The sequence below is a fragment of the Lonchura striata genome, chromosome 5, assembly GCF_050655825.1.
Source record: "Lonchura striata isolate lonStrDom1 chromosome 5, ASM5065582v1, whole genome shotgun sequence".
In the NCBI taxonomy this organism is placed as follows: domain Eukaryota; kingdom Metazoa; phylum Chordata; class Aves; order Passeriformes; family Estrildidae; genus Lonchura; species Lonchura striata.
In genome coordinates, this window is record NC_140707.1 from 49,539,854 (window position 1) to 49,563,156 (window position 23,303).

Sequence of the window (23,303 nt, forward strand, 5' to 3'; positions counted from 1 at the left end):
CTGCATATCTTACCTTGGGGTTGAAAACTGATTTTCTTCCCCAGTTATTTCCAGGACTTGCTTTTCCATAGCTATTTATCAGACTACAATTAAGCTACTCTGCACCATCTTTCACAGTTAAACAACTTTGCTCAATGATAAAGAATTTTATTTGCATTAACTGAAATAACTATACTATGAAAAATTTCCTTACCATTTAAAAATGTAACTCATTAAAAGAAACATGCACAGCACATACTTTTCACTTGGAAAGAACACATTCTTAAAAGTTCGTGCTGAACTACTTTTTAAAAGAGCACCTAGGGATAATAATAAAAAAAGGTTAAAGAGCTGTGCTGTCACCTAGCGGATAAAGGTAGTAGAATAGGATTACTTTTTAAGTTACTTACAGTTTCAACAATATTCAAATATACTTGAGATATAATATTGATTGCCTGAAAGAGACATGTAAACATGAGAATTGGCTCTACTGCTGACATAGGTCATCTGAATATTTTAAAGACAGACCTACAGAGCCTTTGGATCTGAACATATATATCCACTGTTTCATTGTAATGTTGGCAATTACATTTTAAATCTGAATGCAAAAATTGCATATTTATGAGCCTGGGATGTAGGAGAAAAGCCTCAGGTGGAGGGGCTGAATGGTAGTGTGGACAACACACAGAAGAAAGACAAAAAACTTCTGTGCAACTAACCTTTCTTTTGACCTCTGCTGTGAACACAACATCTTGTTTTTGTACTGACAAAGTAAGGCTGCACATATGGTGCTTCTGAGACACGAAAATGCATCTACACTATAAAGTTTAAGTTACTGAGTTAATAGTTCAGCCTAAATATATGCATGGATTAGACCCCTCAGTTGTACAATTGAGGGGTCTAATCCTTTTCAAGTAAAACTGTATTTTTTCAGATGAATACTTGACATAGGAGCAGGTAAATATTTTTTTTTAATTGAAGTTTTGTCAAACTTTTTCACTATATTAGTGCCTGTGATTTAGGACCAAGGGAAAAGCTTTGCTTCAGGATTTTGGTGTCAAAACTCAAGCCAAGCCAATGCTGACTTTTTCCCACCCCTTCTTGTGCAGCAGAAACAGAATGAAGACTTGTAGACATATGATGGGACTCCATTCTACTTAGTCTAATATAGGAAGAGAGGAAAAAGTTTTTGGGAATAGGCATTTGGTTACTGACTATTAAAATAGACTTTCAAAGAAGAAAAACTAATACACCTTACTGAAACACTTAAAGGTATTATCTTCTACTTGCAATCATTCAGTAGTCATATTCTTAAGAACATTTTCTATTCTATTCCAGCATCTGAAGCTCTGTATAACCACCTCATCCTTGTTCACAGATTGAGGAATTTTAGAAAAATGTAGGAAGATTTTAAGGAGGTTTCTTTCCACATACACTAAAACAGTGTATACCATATCTACAGAGGAAATTAATAAACTTGGTAGGTGTCATAGTCACATAAGCTGTAGTATACATTTTTTCTTAGTGAAAAGCATGTATTTTTTTATTGCATATCCCTTACATAATTTGCTTCCTAGTTAAATATTGAAAATACTCTGCTTAAAACAGAACTGAGCAAACTCCTTGCACTGAAAAATTTTTAATGAGCTAAGTACTGAGTATAGGTACACAACCATGAGTTTCATGTGAATTTCTGCAGTTTAAATGTAGCTAATAATATGATGTACTATTTTATCCTTGGTGTGTGACAGTTTTTGCTCAGAGTCTTCACTTTCATACTAAACTCAGTGATTAGAACTGCTTGCAGCAAATATTTATAATTCAAATTCTGTGAGCAGTCAGCAGTATGTGCTTACAGCTTGTACTTTCAGACAGTGTCCTTATAAAATGTTTGATGGAGTATTCAAAGCTGGAAAGCAAACATGAGAGGGCATGATCAAACAAAGACATTTTTTAAAAAGATTTAGCAAAACGTTAATGAATTCCATCCTAGAATGCAGCTCTTTATATAATATGGACTTTAAACAATATTAAAATATCTGCAATATTGACTGATATATATAATGGACTATATCAAATTTTAAATGAAAACATGAAGGGGCATCTCCAATGATAGATAAATAATACGCATTTTAAATTAAAGAGTTGCTTTTGGTATAACAATTTGTTTCATCAAGGGAAGTAAGACAGTTAAGAGTTTCACAACTCTGGGTGTAAGGAATCTATTTTAATCCACTATGCCCTCTTTACAAGACATTAATTATTAAAACAAAACCAGGACACTCCAGAAGTTACTCTAATTGTTTCCTTAACCGGAGACTGAAGAGTTCAGCACCGAGTTATTCTTTATCATCACTGCATTTTGTGAAATACTTCTGAAAACACAGATGAATTAGGAACTTTTAAAGACTAGAAAGAGTACAATACCTACTAATAAGCAGAAGAAAGAAAAAATATTTCCCTCTGACAGCAGAATTAGATTCTTTTGGTGTCAAAAGAAAAGGAATTATCTGCAACCTGTATTTCTTTGCAGACCTTAAAAGTCCTCTGAGATGCACACTGTGAGGACATAACATATTGAAGAAAGTTTGGGTTTTTCCCTGAACATGTCATGGCAATTCAACCATGTCCAAAACGTGTCCAAATCATCCATGTTAAGGGTGAGGACAGTAAAAACCATAGAACTGCTTTAGAAAGTGCCTAAAGCGATGGAACTGGTTGCATGCAAATGGTTGAGGGCAGAGAAATGTGGTTAAGGGGTTTTTGCACAGCTGGTCACCTGCTTCTCTCACTTTCCCATTCCCATAGGGTGGTTGTGGCAGGGCTGGTCATGTCACTGTCATCCAAAACCTATCGAGTTTCTTTGAGCTAAAAATGGACAGTCCCATCCCCCAAACATCTGAGGCACATAGTATCACATCTTGTGCTTCTCTTGCTTCTCAGACCTGACTAAAAGACTCATAGTTGAAAATATTGTGAAGCAAGAATTTTTTTCCTGCTGGTCCTGTGGTCCTGCAGTTCCTTCTTTTACCTTCTGTCTCTCCCAAAGTGAGAAGCTCATAAACAAAAAGTAAAAAAAAAAAAAACAAAAAACAAAAAACTTAAATATGAAAAAAAAGTTTTACATTTATTAAAAGAATTTTAGAAAAAATGCTAACAGAAAAAGAAACTCTTGGTCTGGATTTAATTTTAAAAATGAGGGGCTACTCTAGCTTTATTAGAAGTTTTATTAACTTTATAAGAAACCCAAACTACCACAATCATGAAATGAAAATTAAAATAGCAAATGGTTTCATGTGTCACTGTAAACAAAAAATGCAATAAGACAGGGTCAATCCTTAGCCCAACCACAGGCTTCCTGTGTGACCTATGTATGCTACTCAGTCCTGATGCTGTAGTTCCTTGGCTGTGTAACTGAGCTAGAACTTCCCTGCCTCAGAAGCATACTATGAAGATAAAACTAATAATTATTTGCTTTTTCGTTAGCATGGTGAAAAAATTTAAGTAGACTCCAAAACCAGGAACAATTGTTTCAGAATTCAATACAATTTAAAACAGAAAATAAGATGTTGAAAACGGAAGGATTTATGATACCAGTAATTTCAAAGTTTTCCTTTTTCTTCTAAAAAAAAAAAAAGGAAAGAAAAACCCAACAACCTGTTAACAAGCTGATAATTATATATACCACTAACCTAAGAGACCAGGAAAGTTGTAAATGCAAAACTACTTTTTTTAGCTAGGTCAATTCTAACTAACTAACTGTACTAACTTTAAGAATGAACAGTGATACTTAATCATATACAATTGCCTATTTTAAGTTGTTTTCCTAACATAAAAGTGTTGAGACCTTTGGTCAGAATCAGCAACCTAGTAAATAGGAGATGTCTGCAAGGCTTTATAATCTTTCCTAAAAGCAGTTGCAAGTTGGGAAAAGGGAGTATCCTCCCTTTAAGAGATGTCAGGCATGAATATCAGGGAAATACAATTCAAATGAAAGAACTTTTCTATGGTCTGTTTCAGTATGGACATAGCTTCCCATGAATTAAAAGACTATTAAAAATTTATTTAGCTTCAGTTGTGACTTATTTCACACCATCGTTAATGTCAAACTTTTAATGTTATCATTGCAACAACAAAAGAGCACAATTCAAAGGTATATAGTTAACACAAGTATTCATAAAAATCACTAAAAATACTTTGGGAAAGCAAAGGTAGGAATCAATTAATAACAGCTTGCAGAGATAGCAAACAAGATGGCTTATCTAAAAATACACTTAACACTTCATATCATTGTAACAGGTCAGTGAAAAAGGGCTTCACTTCAGCAATCTGACTACATACCTAGCTTGCAGTAGGGTATCACAGACTGGGCACAGCTTCTGCAATGATAGATGTTCTTAGCATTACTGCTGACACAGGCTGACTTGCCCAGTCAAGCTTTTAGTATTTCATGTGTGTCTCTTCATGTTTCATTACATAACAGCTTCTTTTAAGCATCTCACCTCTCATAGCACTGTCATTTTGGAAATATTTCTTGAGTAATAGAAAACCATAAAGTCCTCCTGAGTCAAAGGTCAAATGCAGTCAATTTATTGCAAAAAAAACTCCAACAACACACAAAAAATCTCAGCTGCAAGTTACTCCTTCACTCCAAGGAGTTTTATATTTTCCTTGTCTTTCGAAAAAACCCCACAAGTGATAATGAAATGCTTAAAGCAATAAGAGAGAGACTCAGGTTTCATCTACCTGGACCGTCTGGCAGCATACTGTGTAACAATAAATGAGTGTTCTTAAGTCACAGCATTTCACTGGAAATGAGGCAGAACTTGTGTATTTTAACAGCTTTTTACAACTAGTAACCACTAGCAAATTTATTTTACTTTCTCAGGGAAGACCAGTGAACGTCCCTAATTTAAACTAAAGGGCCATTCAGTCTCAAAGACAAAAAGCACTTCTGCTTAGCACCTGAGTAATACATGGAATATGTACAGGTGAATCAAGAGGACTGGAATCAAAGATAGTTTGTCTTTGGCTGGTCTGAAAGGTCTGACTCATTTCCAGTTCTGTGATCATTTATTATCCAGAAAAGAAAGGCCAGCTTTCTGCAGTGCAAACACAGTGGTGGTCTGCAGCTCATGATGAATAGATTTACCAGGTCTGCTCTGAATTGCATGACATAGAGTTTTCCAACAGGCTCTGACACCTGATGTATGTTTAAACTTCCTCACCAGAAAGCCCTGAATATCTACCTGCATGCACTTTTTCTTGAAGTTATTATGCACAAAATACATTCTTAGATGGCATATTATTTAAAGTGATGTTACAGTACAGAAATATTTTAATCAGTAATTTAATGTCTGATAAAGACTTATTTCCCTGCCAGTATTCTGACTTCAGTATAGCACTGGAGTTTGTTTTGGTCTTAAAATATCAGTTTCCATATTTTCAGGTTCCATGCTATATAAAGTTTATACAAGAGTTGATTTACATTTGTAGAATAACAGAAAAGTAAAAGACATTGATGACTTTTTTTATACTCAAATCAGTGCAACTGTTGGAGCATTTATCTGCACTGCTTCATGATAAATAGCAGAAACACCGGCCAATTATTCCTGAACTTGGGAGTTATATGCCAAACTAAGCATTGCAAAAGTCACAAAGTCCCAATTAAAATCAAAGTATTCACTGGAGGAATATCACAAACCCAAGAAAATTCCCTGGCAACAGTTAACAGCTGTCAAATTATTAGTCACACTGTTCATTACAGTTTACTTGTTTTTTTGAAGATAAAAAGTAATTTAACTGGACTGGAAGCCCACAGCTTCTTTTAGTTTTAAAGAGCAGTTTGATTAGTTTTAAGAGTGGACAAAAAAATAAAGCAATATTAAAATGTTAATTAAATAATTAATCAAATATTTAGAATTTCCAATTCAAAAAAGCCAAACCAACATTGATAAACAGTCTTTGGTCTGGAAGGAAAAAGATCAAAATACTATGCAACTGTATTAAACTACATAAACCCACAATTACACAAAAGAGAACACAATTTAAAGTGCTTCTTTTAACTGTGCTCCCTCTGACATTAATTTTAAATATCTAGGATAGCCCAACTTTTTAAATAGTGTGGCTTAGTTGATTAGTCTGATAACTACACTGAGTCTTGTACACACAACAAATTGAATCTATTAAAAAGACAAAAGAAAGAACAACAAAATGTCTTTTCATTCAGCTTCTAATAAATCAATGCCAGCAAACACTATGCAGAAATAAGCATGTTTATTGCTTTCTGAGGTACTCAAGAAAAGTTCAATATGCAGAAGGATGAATACACTGAACACATCCATCATATTTTGAGACAAGGAACATGAAAGCAGACCAACAAACTGCATAATATTTCCAATATTCTAATATACCTTTTATTTCCTGAATAAGCACAAAAAAAATTTGCAGTCAAAAGGAAGACAAAATCATAGCTAAAACTTTAAGGACAAAGTTGGTATTAGGATCCTTTAATTTTGTTTCAACTTTTAAACACCCAACTCTCATAGTCAATGTCAGTTTTGACTGAAAGGTATCTAGAGATTCAAGTTTTAGCAAAGAAAACTGATTGAAGAACTGAAAAGGTTTTAATTTCACACTTATTAAGAGTAAGACCAACATACATTTGTAGTTAAGATGAAAGTTTAAGTTTTACACAAATATAAAGAATGGCTTTGAGTGTACAACACTTCATAATTTCAAAACCAATTCAGTATTTAGATAAAAATTCATTTTAATGTTCAGATTTTGAACAGGAAGTGAGGTCAAAGACAACCCTTCTTCCACTGATTTGATCATATAGAACAAACAAATCAACTTTTAAATAAAATACTGGTGCTATCTTTTCAGTTCTTCCATTTACAACCATTGGGGATAGACATCTTTGGGTATTTTTTTTTTTCAGATTTCTTTCTTTAAGTGATTTAAAAAAGAAATAGTCAAACAAAAGATAGAGCTATTCAAATTAGATGCCAACTGTTATTGTCATTTTCAGAAAAATACTAATTTCTATAACATTTGCATAGAAAGTTGATTCCAGAATCCTTTTCCTAAATATTACTTAAAATTCTGGTTTGTTCATCAAAATTTTCAGTTGAAGTGAATAACATTTAAATGAACATCTATTTCAAGAAAGTAATATTTATAAAATAATCTAAGGGCATCCATATCCTCATAATCATATGAGAAGACAAATACAGAAATCTCTTCCAGGGATAAGAAAAAAAGAAGAAGAAAAAGAGACACTGTATGAAGTCCCAAATTGGTCATAGATTTTGGTACTGGTCAATAAACTAGACCACCATATATAAACAAAACATTCCATTCAGCATTATGTCAACCTTTAACAAAAAGATCATCAATCAACTGCAAATACATGTTCTATGCACCTGTAAAATCTGATGGACATTCTTTCAAGTTTTTATTTCAACACTGTGTCTGTCAGAATTACCCCCCACTATAAACTTATTATTAATGTTGGGAGAAGTTTTCCAAATGTCACCAAAATGAATTAGTATCACACTGAGCCCAAGACTTAAGAGAGTCACCATGTGCATTTATGTATTTTCCCTCCCGTATTACTGACACATTTATATCTTTTCCACGTCTGCTCCGGGTCTGGTGAAACTGCACAGTATGAGTCTCATTTATTTTGCTAGAACTGTGACACATACAGAGATTTAGTTGCATGAAGTTTGTTGAAAAATTGTTAGCAACAATGTCCACCTATGAGATGCTCTAAATTAAAGTAAGCAAAAAGGTTTTTATTAATAGTGTGAAGTTTCTAACGTGATGTTGGAACTTTGCTCTGTTTCACATGTATGTATGGGATGATGTGTTAGACAATAGAGGACTCATTTTCATAGTGGATAAAGCTGTAAGAAGACAAAAAAAAAATTAAGGAAACAAACCCAGATAAATTAAGACTGGAAATAAAATACTTCTTAACACAATGATTGTTAGCCCTTAGAACAATTTGCTAAGTGCTTGTGGATTCTGTGTCACTAGGATACATGCTTTAAAAAAGGAAACAGAGCTAAGCAAGGGAAGACATGCAGGAATTGTTCCATCAGAGAACTCTATGTCAAAACAGTGCTTTCCTAATTTGTACTCCTTTAACTGATATTTGGTTTACTACTTATGATCTCCAAGAGTGCTATAACAGACTACAGCAGCAACACGCTATTGCTTGTTTAGTTACTAGTAAGGCTAACAAATTTCAGGGTGAAACAGACAATGGTGTTTCAAAGCAAAAAAAGGCTGTTTTCCATTTACACCTCCACTTCAAACAGCATATATATGCATATGAACGATTTTCAAAATTATCCTCTTGAATTCTGTCTGCTCCATAAATACAGGGAAGCACAACAATTAAGATTAAAGACTTTACAATATTCCTGAGAAACTATATATTTCAGTATATACATCTGTCTTCCAGAAGTAAAAACTGTACTTCTCAACTTCCTCATTGCATATACAACATAAAAAAATACATTCTCCAAGTGCATCAATTAAGTATGCCTGATTTCCTGTAATCTAGCTAGATTTCTATTTATGTTTTCCCCTACATCACTAATTCAATAATCTACTCTGGCACACTTTAGCCATCTACAATTTCTTTAGTCCTTACTTTGCAACCTGCAAGTCCTTTATTACGAAGTAAGCAGAATTCTAAAAAAAATGAATGGTGACTTAGCTCAGAGCTCTATTGATTTCATTTAAGTGCTTTATTAAAAAGTCAAAAGAAGTCATTCAAGGTCATAACATAAGACACTCAGTCAGATTTTACTGGAGCAAAGTTCTGCCTTCTAGAGACTTCAACAAGAGTTTACCTGAAGAAAACCTCACTGTAGGTTTTATAAGTTGTCCTGAAGTAAAGATTATTTACTGTTAGTAAGGACACAGGCAATAAATGGACATAGACAATAAACAGATAAATTGCATAAAGATTAAAAAGGGAAAACAAGACATTCACAAAGCAAGTTTTATGTCTTATGTGGTTTAGTAATTCTTTACTGGATCCTGGAATTGTCTCACTTGGACCAGGTGTTAGATTTCCCTTTACAGCTGTGTGAATCCTGCAGGGTTCAGTTCACAAAATGAACCCCTGCAGCTTGATTCAAAAGGTTTGGAAAGGAGCCAATATTTCTTTGTTCTTGAATCTTACAGATTCAAGCATTTGGTCATCTCTTGAATTCTTAGCACCTTTATGTTAAAACATTTATACCTTTAATCACGAATGAATGAATGAATGAATGAATGACTGAAGGCAGCCTAAGGACTCCTTCCATATGTGTACAAGGATGTAATTCACAGAGCTCCAGTCTTTGAGTCTCCTGAGGATCTCACTATAAGCAGGAGGGATAGTAGCTTTCCTGCTCTCATTTTACTCCAGGGAACTCAAAAAACCCAAAGAGCTTCCAGATCTAGAAAGCAAGGTGGCAAATGCTAAACGGACACTAAATCCAGCCACTCAAAAAAGACCAGTAACAGGGAAATCACCAGCTGGTAACTTGGATAATTTCACTCAAGGAGCAAGAATGAATTATGTTCTGAGAATGCCAAGAATTAACAATTAAAGTCAAGTCCTGTAGATTCACAGAGTTACTCTTAAAAGAAAAAAAAAAAAGTGTTTTTTAAATGAATGGAGATGTTTGGCTATAAAAAGAATATTGTAGGGAAGTCAGAGTATAAAAGGTGACAACCTTCATTTGAACAGACTCAGACTCCTTAAAGCATCAGATCTGAAATCAGCTGAATTTTGTATTTGATTCAAATAATTTTTGCATCTCTTCCATGTTTCCCACTTTATTTTTTGCTCTAACGTACATCATAAATTTTTTTCCAAGCAGTAAAAATCTTGCAAAACATCTCCAGTTCAGAAAGTTATCTTTTTTTTTCTTTTTTTTACTCATCTTGGCCTGAAAGTGTAGCCCTCTGTGGCTATCAAACACTGCATTAAACAGAAATTTACATCTTGCATTTGTGTCTCCTTTCAGACTCTAGCAACATCAAATTAGAATGGAGTATTAGGTTACTAGCAAATAATTTGTTCACCAACTCTACAGCTAAGCTATCATTTATATTAGTAGAGTTATGTATCATGTTACTCACATGCTGTGCTAGCTTCTAGCATTTCTACAAAAGTGGCTGAGAAATTAATATAAGTGACTGAAACTCATCACCTTGCATTGAAGGGGCTGGTGCTAATCCAAGGGTGAATCATCTTAAATCCTCTCCCTGGTGTGGCTGAAATGTCTGTATATTTGGTGGTGATTAGGCATTATATTGCAGAAGCAATTTCTGAGAAATCTACGTGTGAAAATCTTAGTGAGTCTGAGAAGAAAGTTGTGAACAGCTATGAATAGGAAAATTGAAGAAGAACCTGACTAGTAAAACCCCAGAATGTCTGTGTAAAGATTCTCCCCCCTCTCCTTTGCCAGGGAAGAAGAAATACGGGTTCTATAACTAAAAATATTTAAATTCTATCAAAGGTTTTAATTTCATGGATGGGTCTCATATTAAATTTCAGAAGTCCTTTTCTTTTCATTTTCCACTTCAGTAGCTCCTTCAATCAGTAATCTTCACACCAAATTATCATATTGTGATCTCTGGGAGCCTGTATTTGAAAACTACTCTGAATGTTTTGTGGAACATGGTAATAAAAACAAATCAAGACCTTTGCCTGTAAAGCTAATTTTACACCTAATATTTGCTGTAAATCAAGGGAGAAAAAGGTCTGGATTTTACACTGTTGAAGATCTGCTTCTCTGGATAGAAAATGGGAAGAGAATAAGGAGAAAAACCTCACCACTGAAAGCCCAGAACCCTGGGATCATCACTGAAAAAAATCACCATCTGCACTGTTAAACTGAAGTTCATTGAATCAATTCTTTTGTCTTATGTTTCTGTCTTCATTATCTCACACTTCTGTTTCGTGTGTTGGAACCATAATATCTTCTGTGTAGTCACACTGTAAAATACTGATCATCAGATATCCTTTATGTCTGTGTGCCTGACTGACAATTATTATGGTTAATGTGCATCAAGGCAGCTCAAATGCTTTGAGGCACTGAGAACACTGATAACAGTACAGAGTAAGTGTTAATTTATGAGCTGTTCTCTCTGCTTAATATAAAAGGGGGAATGCTCTTAAACCAGTGTTCTACAAGCTGAAAATTAATCTCCTTGTATAAGATGTCAGAATGAGGTAATATACAGCCAAGGAAAGCATCTTTTAAAAGCAGAATCAGTAGTTTAAATGTCTGATAAAAATCTTTAAGCAGATAGTTCATTGGAGGCAGTTTTCCTAATCACAAAGGAATGTTGTATTAAATCATCATATTTTGAGACAGTTTCTGGAAGCATATGTGTTGCAGATTTTCTACTAATTAGGGAGGCAGCAAGCCTCTATGAATAGGAAGGCACAAAAACCACATCTGGGAATGCATAAGTAGTCCTGTAGATGCTTCCATGAACCATGAATGCTGGCATGAAGCCAGCATTAGGATGGAGTTTAGGTGTTAGATCTAAAAATGATTCAGCACATGTGGCTACACAAGCAGTATTTTTTAAAGATTGCATTTTATCAACTACAGTGTTGCAAATCTATAAATTTGGCCAGAATTATGGTTCTTTTGTCTCCTGAGCATGGAAGATGAATACAAAAACATAATGAACAATTGCTATTCCTGCTCTTATATAATAGCAGGAAAAGAAATAAAGGTTATGGGTGAAAAAGAGGAAATACTTCTCTTAAAAGCACTTTTATATAGGAAATACATCTATGATTTTGCAGAAATGATATGTAGATGGCTGTATTATCATGTCACCAGAAAAAGAAACATTGTTTGGGACCATAACTGAGCTTTCCATGTCATAAATTATCTGGATTTCCATCCAATTTGACCCTCTGTTAGACCCTGCTGAGTTTCACTGTATGTTTTAAAGAATGACTGCAAAAGTTTCGAACCACTGACACACTGTACTTTGCATTCAGTAATATACAGGCTTAGTCTACAATTTCACATATTACAACAAAAGCAGTGAACTCACTGAGAATCTGTGCATGAAATAAGGCTGAGGACAGCATTTGCCACTCTTTTCTACTGGCATAACCTGACCACAGTGTAGGTTAATTCAGACTGTTAACCCATATGATCATAAGAATGGTTGTAGTGGGCCAGATTAAAACTCCATCTAGTCCAGTACCTGACAGCAGACAGGTTAAAAATACAGTGAGCAGAGTGCTACCCTTCCCCTCCACAGCAGACTTCACTAATTTACAGCTGAGGAATTCCCCACACCAGAGGTGGTTCATTCTGCATTTCATATTTCTAAGGATTTCTTTACAAAACTGAAAGTCTGACTCCTTTATATGTCCCCTGTATGAATACTGCTTCATGGTGAGCCTTGCCACCATGCCCAGAACCATGCCAAATTCTAACATGTCTTTCTAGGGGCAGAGGGGGACTGTAACCTCATATGGTCTTCAAAATACAGTAATACAACAGCTGTACAAAGAAACATAAATTTTGTTGTTTTGTTCTATGTTCCCCTGCAAGTAATTATTACAATTGAATTGGTTTTCTTTTGACTGATACTAATGTTTTTGCAGAACTACTATTTCTATTAGTATCTTTTGCTAGAAGAATATAGTACAAATATTTTTACTTCTCTTTAGAAGTATTATAAGCCAAATATCTTACTACTGAGTGATGAGATGTCTCAAACTCTGTCTTTTCACATGTAAGGAATACCTCACCTTCTCTGCCTAATAATTGACAGTAACCTACACTGATTTTATCTAACATTTTTTCACAAAGCCATGAAATGGACTTTGTAATCTTCTTTTCCAGCTCTCTATATTTGGTCCTTGTTTTAATTTTTTTCTAGAACAGTATCACTGACAGATGGTTGCCTCATTATTCCTCCCTTCATTTGAGAAGACTAACTGGTGATCTCCATTTACTGTGAAAACTGACCATGTGCTCTTATTTTATGTTTCATTTTCTTCAGTTACTTATCCAATACAAATATTTTTTCCTTATTTTCTGCCAGTTTATTCAGCAACTTTTGATGAGGACCTTCCTTAAAAGTCTCCTAAAAATCCAACTGTATTACATTATTTGTACACACGTTTGACTCCTGAAATCCCATCCATTACTTGTTGGTCAGCTGAGGCACACTCTATAAATTGTTTAAGCAACTTGGCTAATTTTCAAGAAAGAGCATTGAAGGATCCACAGGTGCACTGCCATGTAGGTCTTCCATTCTGTAAAGTGGAGAACCACAAGTAAACACAAGTAAAAGTATCTCAGAGCAGAATAACTGACCACAAAATACATTTTGGCCTAAACCTCAGTTCTACTTACTTTTATGGGTTGGCGTAGATGCTACTGCAGGGGATCTTATAACAGTCACTATTTACTCACAGTAAATGTAAATGGAGTCATTAAATTCTTTTAAGTAATGAGGCAGGTAAATAAAATCATTCCTCACCCTAGAGATCGGCACATAAAAATAAATGTGGGCAGAGATGTTTGATTGTGTGCATTTGCCCACCAATTAAAGAAAGAGCAAGAAACCCAAGAAAAACTTAAGAAGAAAACAACAAAGTAGTGCTGAACACAAAATGATGTTTTGTGATTCTGGGATTTCAGATTTAGCAGTTTCTGCTTTCACCAGTGTGGCTCTCCAAAGAGATCTGCTAACACGAGGAGGAAAGGAGGACACAAAAGGCAATTTTTTCTCCTGCCAATTTTGCATTGGAAAAACGCCTGGAGAAGCTGAAGGAATGATACTGAGAAATAACAAACAAGATACTATACAGGGACTAGAAGGTGGACATGAAGAATAAGAGGGAAAAAAAACCCCAAAATATCCAACCTCTGTACCTGGCACAACCCTAGAAAGGAATAGTAAAACATATTATATTTGTCCATATGCCACTAATTCTATAAAATAAGGAGTCAATGTGGATTTCAGAGAGGGAAGTTGCATCTCACAAGACTATATTAACTCAAACATCACTAGTCAGCAAGTAAATAAGAGTAAATTGATTGACAAAGATGGGGTGCAGGAAGTAAATTTTTTGATTACCAGAAGCAAGGAAAAGATACTAGAAATATTCCTAACCATTTACTCACAGTTGTTGTCAGAGGGAGCTCACTGGACATTTGCTCTGAGCCAGTGGATGCACTCCTATTTCATCCTTTTCTCACATAATTTATTGAAGCTGAACAGTTCTGTGACTCCCAACCCTCTACCAGATCTGGTTATTATTGGCAAAAGATTGAAACAGTTATAAAGGGGAGTGAACAAAAGGCAACAGGAGATGCACACAGCAGGAATACACGAGCCTTCTTTCTTCACATTCCTAAATGATTCCAGCAAAAGCTTCTGCTGATGACTTGGCCATGGTTTGTATCTTGAACTATTTAGAACATAAAAGGACATTTTCCATTGTCTTCAAACATATTTGGATTTAATTATGAAGTCCCATTGAGACCACTTTTGTCTTTTAGCTATATGTTCTGGTTCCTGTGATACAGTGAAAATTAAAGATCCCAAACCTATGCAATTACAATGTTTCTATTGATACATCAATATTTATACTTCCCATTTAATTATGGAAAGGAAGATAATAATCTTAATTAGGGTCATCAAGTACTTTGGCTCATACAACGTATTATCTTAGCTGATTTAATATAGATATTTGCTGGTTTCACATGCTTTTTAGAAGTGCTTATCTTACAAGAATCTGCAGTTATTAAAAAGCAAGGAATTGACCCTACCCTACATTCAAATGCACTCTGATTTAATAGGGCAGGATTACATACTAGGATGTGTGCAAACACAGACTTTACACATGCATACTGTGAAATTCAAAACTGTTGCCTCATTACATTAAGAAGTTAAGTTCCAAGATGAATTGCACAAAAACTTTGAGAAAATAATTTCCCATACTGAACTCTGCAGCTTGAATATATTTCCTAGCAAAAATGTGTAGTTGTTTTGAGTTGTAAAGGATGGTGTAGAAAATAAATAGGACCATGGCATTAAGTACCTGTTACAGATGAAAACAAACTCCTTCTAGCATCCTGTGCACTTCAGTTACAGAGATCCATAACAACATTTAGATGGAAGTACAGTCAGTATCTTGAAAGCAACTGGGTCTGAGTAAGAAGTCACAGGGAAAACCTCTGTGGCACAGGAAGTGTCCTTTCACTTTTCAGAATGTCATTCATCATGCTGGGGAAACAGCAGGAAAGTAACCTACTACTACTTAATAGGCTTCTGCATAGCAAGTTGCTTTGAAGCAGCAGCTGCCCACAGTAAATTTCGCTGACCCTTAGAGCCTTTCTCCAAGTTTTCCAACTGTTTTGTCTCCTGAGTTACAACTCAGTGTTAGGTCCAAGCCACCAGCACCTGACAAAACTTAGAAGCTCCAACAATGTGAGAATGTAAAACTTTCAGGGATGTTGTCTTTTCCATACAACACCAGCAGAGAGACCTGATGCCATTCCATTTACTAACAGAGAAACTTTTCTCCCTCTGAAACAGAGACTATTTTAGAGGATGGGATCACACAACATGCATGTGCACTATTATGGATTGCAAGACAAATATAATGTAAGATTGCTGGCACCGTTGTTAGCACTCTGTCGTGATATCATGCTCTACATCTTTTTCATTAAACCTTAAACATGTAACAGTTGAAATCTGCTGTTTTCACCAAAACAGTGTAAAAAAATTATTAACATGCAATTATAGAGAATGGCAGCACAGAAAACCCTAACACAACAATTAATTAAGCCTTATATTAGTTATTTACTCAAGACCTGCTAATCAAATGAACTGCTGCATTTTTTGACCCAATTCCTGTGAACTCAGTGCCAGCAAATTACTTGTTCTGCTTCACTTCCTCCTTAAACCTTTCCTTCTCACCAGAGTTTGTGAAACTGAAGACATTACACCCCTCTCCTTCAAACAAATCCTGTCATTGTCCCCTCCTGTCCTTGTTGCCATCAGGTGTCACCTTTCTTCTTGCCTCTCCTTATCTGATTTCTTTGGAGCCCTCCTCCTTTCATTTTTCCCAGTGCTGCTCCTATGTTCCCTTCCTGTCTTCCCCTCCCAATATCCATCTGCTATGGGTTCCACACATGCCATAATACTCCTATATTTAAGAACATACCTTTCACAGTGCCACAGTCCATCCTTCTAGAATAAATAAACCACAACAAAATGAGAGATTAAAGATTTTTAAGAAGGTTCACTTATTTTCTATAATTTTACAAATCAGGATATTAGTCACTTTTCCCATTTTCTTGAATGTCTGAATTCTCATTAGCTTTTCTAATGGACTAGTTAGAGAATAAAAGTTTCATTTAGCTTCAACAGTGGTGAGTAATCTAGCCTGATATAAATTCTTGGCATGCTTATGTTAGTGTTGGAGCTACAGCTACACTGTTAATGTTCAAGGTTAGGTTGTGTTACACACCAAAAATAGAAACATGAAATACTATGGCAAGATTACCACTTGTCCTTTACACTTTCACATATTAAATGGAATGTAAATGCTCTCTTGGTTCCTCAGATGAATAAAACATGGTAGGGATCACATAATGGTAGAAATAATATTCATTCCAAGTTCGTTTGTCCTCAAATAACAAGTTGGTGGGTCAGCAGAAGAATATTTACCTTTCTTGGAAATTTTCCTGAATTTTTAGAAAATTAATATAAAATTAGATTAAATTGACACCAGTGTAGAGTAGACACAAACCTGACCAAAAAAGTCACAGTCAAGCTTTGAGCTATGGATACTTGAATTTCCTTTCTCTTCAAAGAATCATAAAGAGAATAAAGAAGGAAAATAATTGAAGAATTGTCTCCACCTTCAATGGAGAATTGAATGAGAAAAGAGAGAATGTATGAACTCAGATTAGATGGTTTACTGGAATGAAATAATCCTAGTTTGGAAAAGAGATTACCTTTAAAAATCAATTTTGAAATCACATTCAAGGGGTGAAGTGCTATTGAGTAGTTAATGCTGTTGTTGGCAAGAACAATTTGAGTAAAAAAATCAAGTTCAATTTTAAATGACAATACTAAGAGACAGAATACCACTCAATCAAATCTCTGGCTCCTTCAGTTAAGACGCTTCAAGAGAAATCATAAGCAGAAACTAGACAGACACTGGCAAGTAGAAACACGTGTATTATTCTCTGTTTTGTAACTTGGATTCCAATTTTAAAGTTGAAAATATTACCACACATCTCTGTTATGTTTTTTTCTTTATCTTTTTAAAGAAGTCTAGCATTCAGAGTGAAATGAGGTGAATCTGACATATGGAGATTCTAGGGACAGAGCTAATCCAAGCCCTCCAGTATTACTAAAATTCAGTGCAATATGGGAAGTTCAGGAATTACAATTGCTGTTAATCAAGCTGCAAACAGCATTTGAGGACTGGTCTGAGAAGCAGATCTTGCTTTTAGCTGGCAGAAATTCCCTTTTGGTGAGGATCAACTAGTAGCATAAGAGCCTACAATGCTTGGCTAACACAAATTTGTCACAGCAGCTCTAAAAGCTATCACAATATAAATAATAAACTATGTGATTATAAATCTTTGAGCCTCTGTGATATCTTTAGTTCCATGCACTACTTTAGTTCTGGTTTTCTGGCCAGAGTAATTTTAATTGACTCCTCTGATATAAGTCTGGAGTGAATTCACACAAATCCTCCTTCTTGTTTCCTGGCATGACAGTGCAAACAAGGGAGGAATGCAAAGTTGTGAGTGAAATAATTTCTTCAGCAGCAAACACCAGATAAATATTTAAAAGTAAACAAACAAAACTCCAGTGTAAGTGCAATTCCTCCTCTCACATCAGCCATGCCATTAAGTGGATACAGGAACTACAATTTTTTTCTATGGTACCAATAAAAAAAAAGCCATAGAAAGGCTCTCTGCAAAGGCTATTTCAGTACTGACAGATAGTAGCCAAATATTCCACAACCAGTTGCGAGACCTTTTTGTCCAATAAAAATGAAAAGTCCTGAGATATAAAAACTGTAAACTGAAGGTTGCAAACAGATTTGAAATTGGTTTTTTAACTGATGGAGCCAACTAATTTTGCTAGCATGAGCGTATATTTGATGGCATCAAATAAAAATACATGTAGCTAAATTAGCATATTCCTGAAGTGTTCTTCTGGAGCAATTTTTACATGGATAATGTAAAAATTTTTTGATACCTTCTGATTTCCCAACAGCTTTATGATGTAGACAAAATGGCACAATTTTTTGATACCCAGACTTATTTTTTAATTTCGTTCATTACTCAGTTACACAAGGCAATTTCATGCCCATCTGTAACTTTTTTTCAATTAGGGAAATCAACCTAGTATAAAATAAGGAAGTTAATGGCTTCTGGAGAGTAGAAAGATACCAAAGGCATTTACAACTGTGTGCAGAAAGTGTTTTTATTTTCTCATTTCTTGTTTTCAGTTATAATTTCAAGCTATATGTGATATTTAATATAGAAAGTTCCACTAAAGAAGACAGAACATTCAAGGCCAATTTGTGCATTTTATATCACTTACATAAATCAATTCTTTCTTTTTCAGAAGGCTTAAAATTAATATTTGAAAACACACAACCTCTCCCTCACCTCCTTCACCCAATGATTAGCCTCAACATTCAAAGGATACACAGCAATCAACAATCAATTAAATATATGGAACAAAAATGAACATTATTGACATATGATATTTTATAAAGCTATATATTAGAGAAGATTTTAAAACATGGACATGAAGTCTTTGTAAGATAATAATTTGCATGTACTGCTTCAGAAAATTAATGTTTAAACAGAAATAAAATGAAATTATGGCAGTATAGTATAAATAAGGAGTTTGAAGGATCAGATACAATGAAAGAGTGAATTTAGGAGAGCTGAAAATAGGAGTCTGTGCAAATGCCCCACAGTTTTTGATACAGGAGTCACACTGGCCTCCATCTTACGTGACCAAATGCAATTTAGCAATATAGAAACAAGATAAAATTATGCATACTCTCTTTTCCATTAACAGCCTTACAACTCTGAAGTGAGAGAGTACTCAAGGGCTCCACCTTAACCTTCCAGGCTTTTTAAGGGAAGTGACATTCCTGAATTCCACATCAGGGTGACAGTAAACTCCTAATTGTCCCCAGAGACTCTTCCTGTATCTGTTACTATGCTCTTCTGGTTACAGTCCTAGCCTTATCACACAGAGTTTACTGCAGGTCCCCTTCACTTCTATGTCATAATTTCACCTCTTGCATGCAAATTTAATTTCTCATATTATTACCTATTTAAAAGAACAACCTGGTCACTCAGTACAGTAAGATTTGACCACAAAGTACATAAAGAAGCCATATAAATGTATCAGGATGATAAAACATGAAACTATAAGTTGGAAAGGGAGTTCATATAAAAACTCAAATAATAAAATGACCAAAAAAGTGTCTAAAAATTTCCTTAAACATTTCAAATTTCATGCATACTTAAGTGCATTGAATTGTCAGAATGTCAAAATTTACATAAAAAGGAAGAGTTCTATTTAGAAACTAGGAAACTGCCTTAAGAAATAATGCTTTCTTATAAAAAAAGAGCAAAGATGTATAGAGCTCCCAACTCACTATATGCAGAGATTGAACCATAAAAAAATAGAAGTTGAAGAACATGATGAATCTTTTATTTCCCCACCATTAGCATATGAATAAAGAGAATTGATAACAGTGATATGTCACTAATTATAAAGTTCTACAAGGAGAGGAGAGAAAAAACAACAAACATGACACTTAGTAGGAGTTGGAGTCACAAAAATAAAAAAAAAAACTAAATACGAAGTTGCAGAGTAAACATCTGCAAGTAGTGCTACTGTTGAAAGAAAAGGGAGAAGTTAATGCTCACGTAGGCCATTACCAAGTAGCCTGAAACTTAACACAATTGGCACAGGATTTTTCTTGCAAGATCAAAAGGAAGCAGCAATGCCATCTGCTGTTTGCTTTGAAAAATTGTTAGAGCAGATGTTCCCATGTGTAGACCCTCCATCCCTTCTCCTAAGAAACCACTTGAAAAATAACCATGAAATAACATGGGGAAAACATCTGCATGGAATACAGAAGACCACCAGTAGTGAAGCACAGGAAAGCCAAGAGAGGAGGGGAGAAAGCACTGGAGCAATTCAAGCACGTCTAAGACTAGGTCAGAGACAGGCACCCCGTTGTGTGGCATAACCTCCATATGTATACATATGTATAACCACTCACTGGTTGTCTTTTCCTTTCGTTACTCAGCAGGAGGAAGCCAGATTTCTCATCCATTGGACCTATGTCAGGCAAGGCACTCTGTGTGTATAATAAAGCCAAACAGCACAAAGAATGTGCTAAAGAGCCTGTATGGAGAGGCACAGGAATTATTTAGTCTTTCCTCTCCCTTTCCACAGGCTTATATCCCACCTAGCACAATAAAAACACAATAGTGTATTTCTCATTATGGGTGGAGAAATTACATGCTTTTCACATTTCCAAAACTGCTTTTATTTCTCAATGGTGACATCTTCATCTATTTATACTAAATCTTCTATGTATTCTGAGAAATCTTTCAGCAAGTACAGTACAATCACCAAGACATTATGGTACCATCCAGGAGATAAACAGACAGAAGACACAAGGTGCACTGAATGTCTTATGTGTATCCTAGGAGTCTTAAGAGGAGCACATTTATCAGACCTATAGCATTGTTAGAGATGAATGCAAAATATATTACCAGCAATGAGACTAGCTTAATAATATATATAATATCAAAAGACATTCTAAATAGTTGTGAAACTGGACAGATAGTTTGCCTGAATTTTAAAAAATGTTAATGTCAGAACATTTACATAGGACTGATTGATTTGCACAGCACATGATTTTAGTGAAGAAATTATACACTATGACGAAGTTCTGCAAAAGTCAAGAGAGTGGATGACAAGCATCATTTCAAAAAGTCTGATGAAACAAACTATATTAAAAAATGAAATTTGATTTTAGTGGAGCCACCAAGGAAATAATGCATTTCTCTTGACCTTACGACCTCACATTTTAGAAGCTAAGAAAGTTAAGTATATATAGCACTGCATAGATATTATATATACAAGCATAAAACTTGGCATTTCAAGTTGCCCTTGAAATTGTGCTGTGTACTTTCTTTGCAGACAGAAGCCTGTAAAGGAAAGTGGGTTTTGTTAGAACAGCAGATTCTTCAACCTTCTTCTTGGTCTCATCTCATAATATGCTTGCCAACGCATATATGAATAGACCTATTTCTTTCCAGGAACTGTGGAGGATTGGAGTGGACACGAACATTTTTGACCTACCACCTGTTCACTATCATTTTAGGGAAAAGATAACAATTTATTATCTTTGTTATTAGTAGATTGCTGAGTCATGATGTGTACACTATAATAATTTATTCCTGACTAACCTAGAATGAGAGAAGACTTTCTAAGACTGATGAACTGGTAGGTTTCAACTTTTGGAGTAGATAAATGTTAGGGCATGGATGGAAATGCAGCTTGCACAGAGATATTACCAGAAAGAATCCATAGAAGTTTACTGAAGATTTTCAGAGATAAGAACTCTTCCTGCTGCTGCACTTACTCTGCACCACTGATGGATCCCTTAAGGTATTGCAATGACACTGTAGATAAATACTTGGATAACAAGTAAACAAGAATTCCTATATTTTTTATTTTGAAATTCAGCCACCATGATAGTTTAATTTGACAATCCAGAGAGTCAGTCATTTAGCTATTCTTCTGCTTGAACAGGGGTAGGAAACTCTGGTCATCTCAGACTGCAGATCTATAAGCCTGTTTCATGGCATGGTTATTGACATGCCACAGAGGACTGGGTTGGTTCTTTCTCTTCTTTCTCCATGACTCCCCCCTTCCCTCCCCCCCACCCCAACCAGAATGAACACTTTCTAACATGTTCTGAGAGCCTCATAGTGCAAATTGGCAAAATTCTTCCCTTTCACTGACACACTGTATAAAATACTAAATATCAAAGGTATCACATATTACTCCAGGAACGAGATAGATCCCAAAAAGACTGAAGGATCTGTATGATGAATGCTTCCATTCCCAACAGACTAAACTGAGAAAAAAACCAGCTATATGAGAGATGTTGGCACTTTACTACATGTTTACCTATGTTTCAGATGGCTGCTGTCTGTGAGTTTGTCAAACACCAGAAAGATATGTGAGCCAGTCCTTCCAATAACAATAGAAGACAGAACAACGTAGGCACACATGTGTCTGACCTACACTATAAAACAAAGGTGTATATATATAGTGAGTTATCATGCACACATTTCTTCTTTCTGCCAAAGACTTTTGCTTTGTTTTACACTTCTTTTCTAGCTTGATCTTTCTCTCTTTTCTTTCTATTTCTTCCCCCTTCTAGTGACTCAAAAGAAAAATGAATCAGAATTACAGTAGGCCATGATAAACATTTGTGAGAAAGCAAGAATTTCCTATTCATATATTCAGAGCCTGGTCCTCTGATAACTCAAAATAGAAGCTTCATTCTTAATCTTATTTGAAGGTTGTGTTATCACTCATAGATCAGAAATCAGTGGATTGATTACAGGCAGCAAGACCCAGCAGTATACTTAGAAGGTAAGAATACTCAACAACAGCTTCTACTAATATCCTCTGAGACACCAAACACACACAAAAGTACTATATCTGCCATCTAAATGAATTCATTTCAGTGATTAAAAAGTATTGTGTCAAATTTTGCCAATCTATGTTTTCTGAAACTAGAAATTTTACATGGGTAAAACCAAATCTTTGAATTATTTGCGAGTTTAATGCTTAAATGTTATATTTTTTTAGGAAATTATAGGTAAGACAGAACCTAACGAATGCATACAATAATTTTTGTTTTCTGGAATTTTATTTAGACTTTCAGACAAGAAAAATGTGCAGCATTACTTCTGTGAATAACCACAACTGAACAATATTTTGTCTTGTATTACCAACTGGTTACATATACCTGTGCATTATACAATCTCTAAACAAAACTTTATGAAGATCGTAACTGTTGTTCTGACACACTCATACAGCTGTGTCTTTTACTGTAATTTAAACATATAATGACTTTCCTAGATTTATATAATACTTTCACTTGTGAGGTTGAAGTTGTACCTGTAGTATGTATTAGGTTTGCTTCAGGTGGGTATAAGAGATAAGGA

The 23,303-nt window shown here is 34.9% G+C and overlaps 1 protein-coding gene across 9 annotated transcripts in view; it reads right to left on the reverse strand.

Moving 5' to 3' along the window:
- The window catches only part of SLC25A21 (solute carrier family 25 member 21), a 233,236-nt gene that overhangs the window by 126,481 nt on the left and 83,452 nt on the right, over window positions 1-23,303 (reverse strand). For 2 of the 9 annotated variants that reach the window (XM_085582140.1, XM_085582144.1), the window contains exon 1: window positions 194-870. The exons of 5 other annotated variants lie outside the window; for them this stretch is intronic. In XM_085582140.1, the coding sequence (XP_085438266.1) occupies window positions 194-225 (32 nt within the window). In that variant the 5' untranslated portion in view covers window positions 226-870. 2 more of the 9 variants (XM_085582142.1, XM_085582141.1) reach the window with 2 other exon arrangements.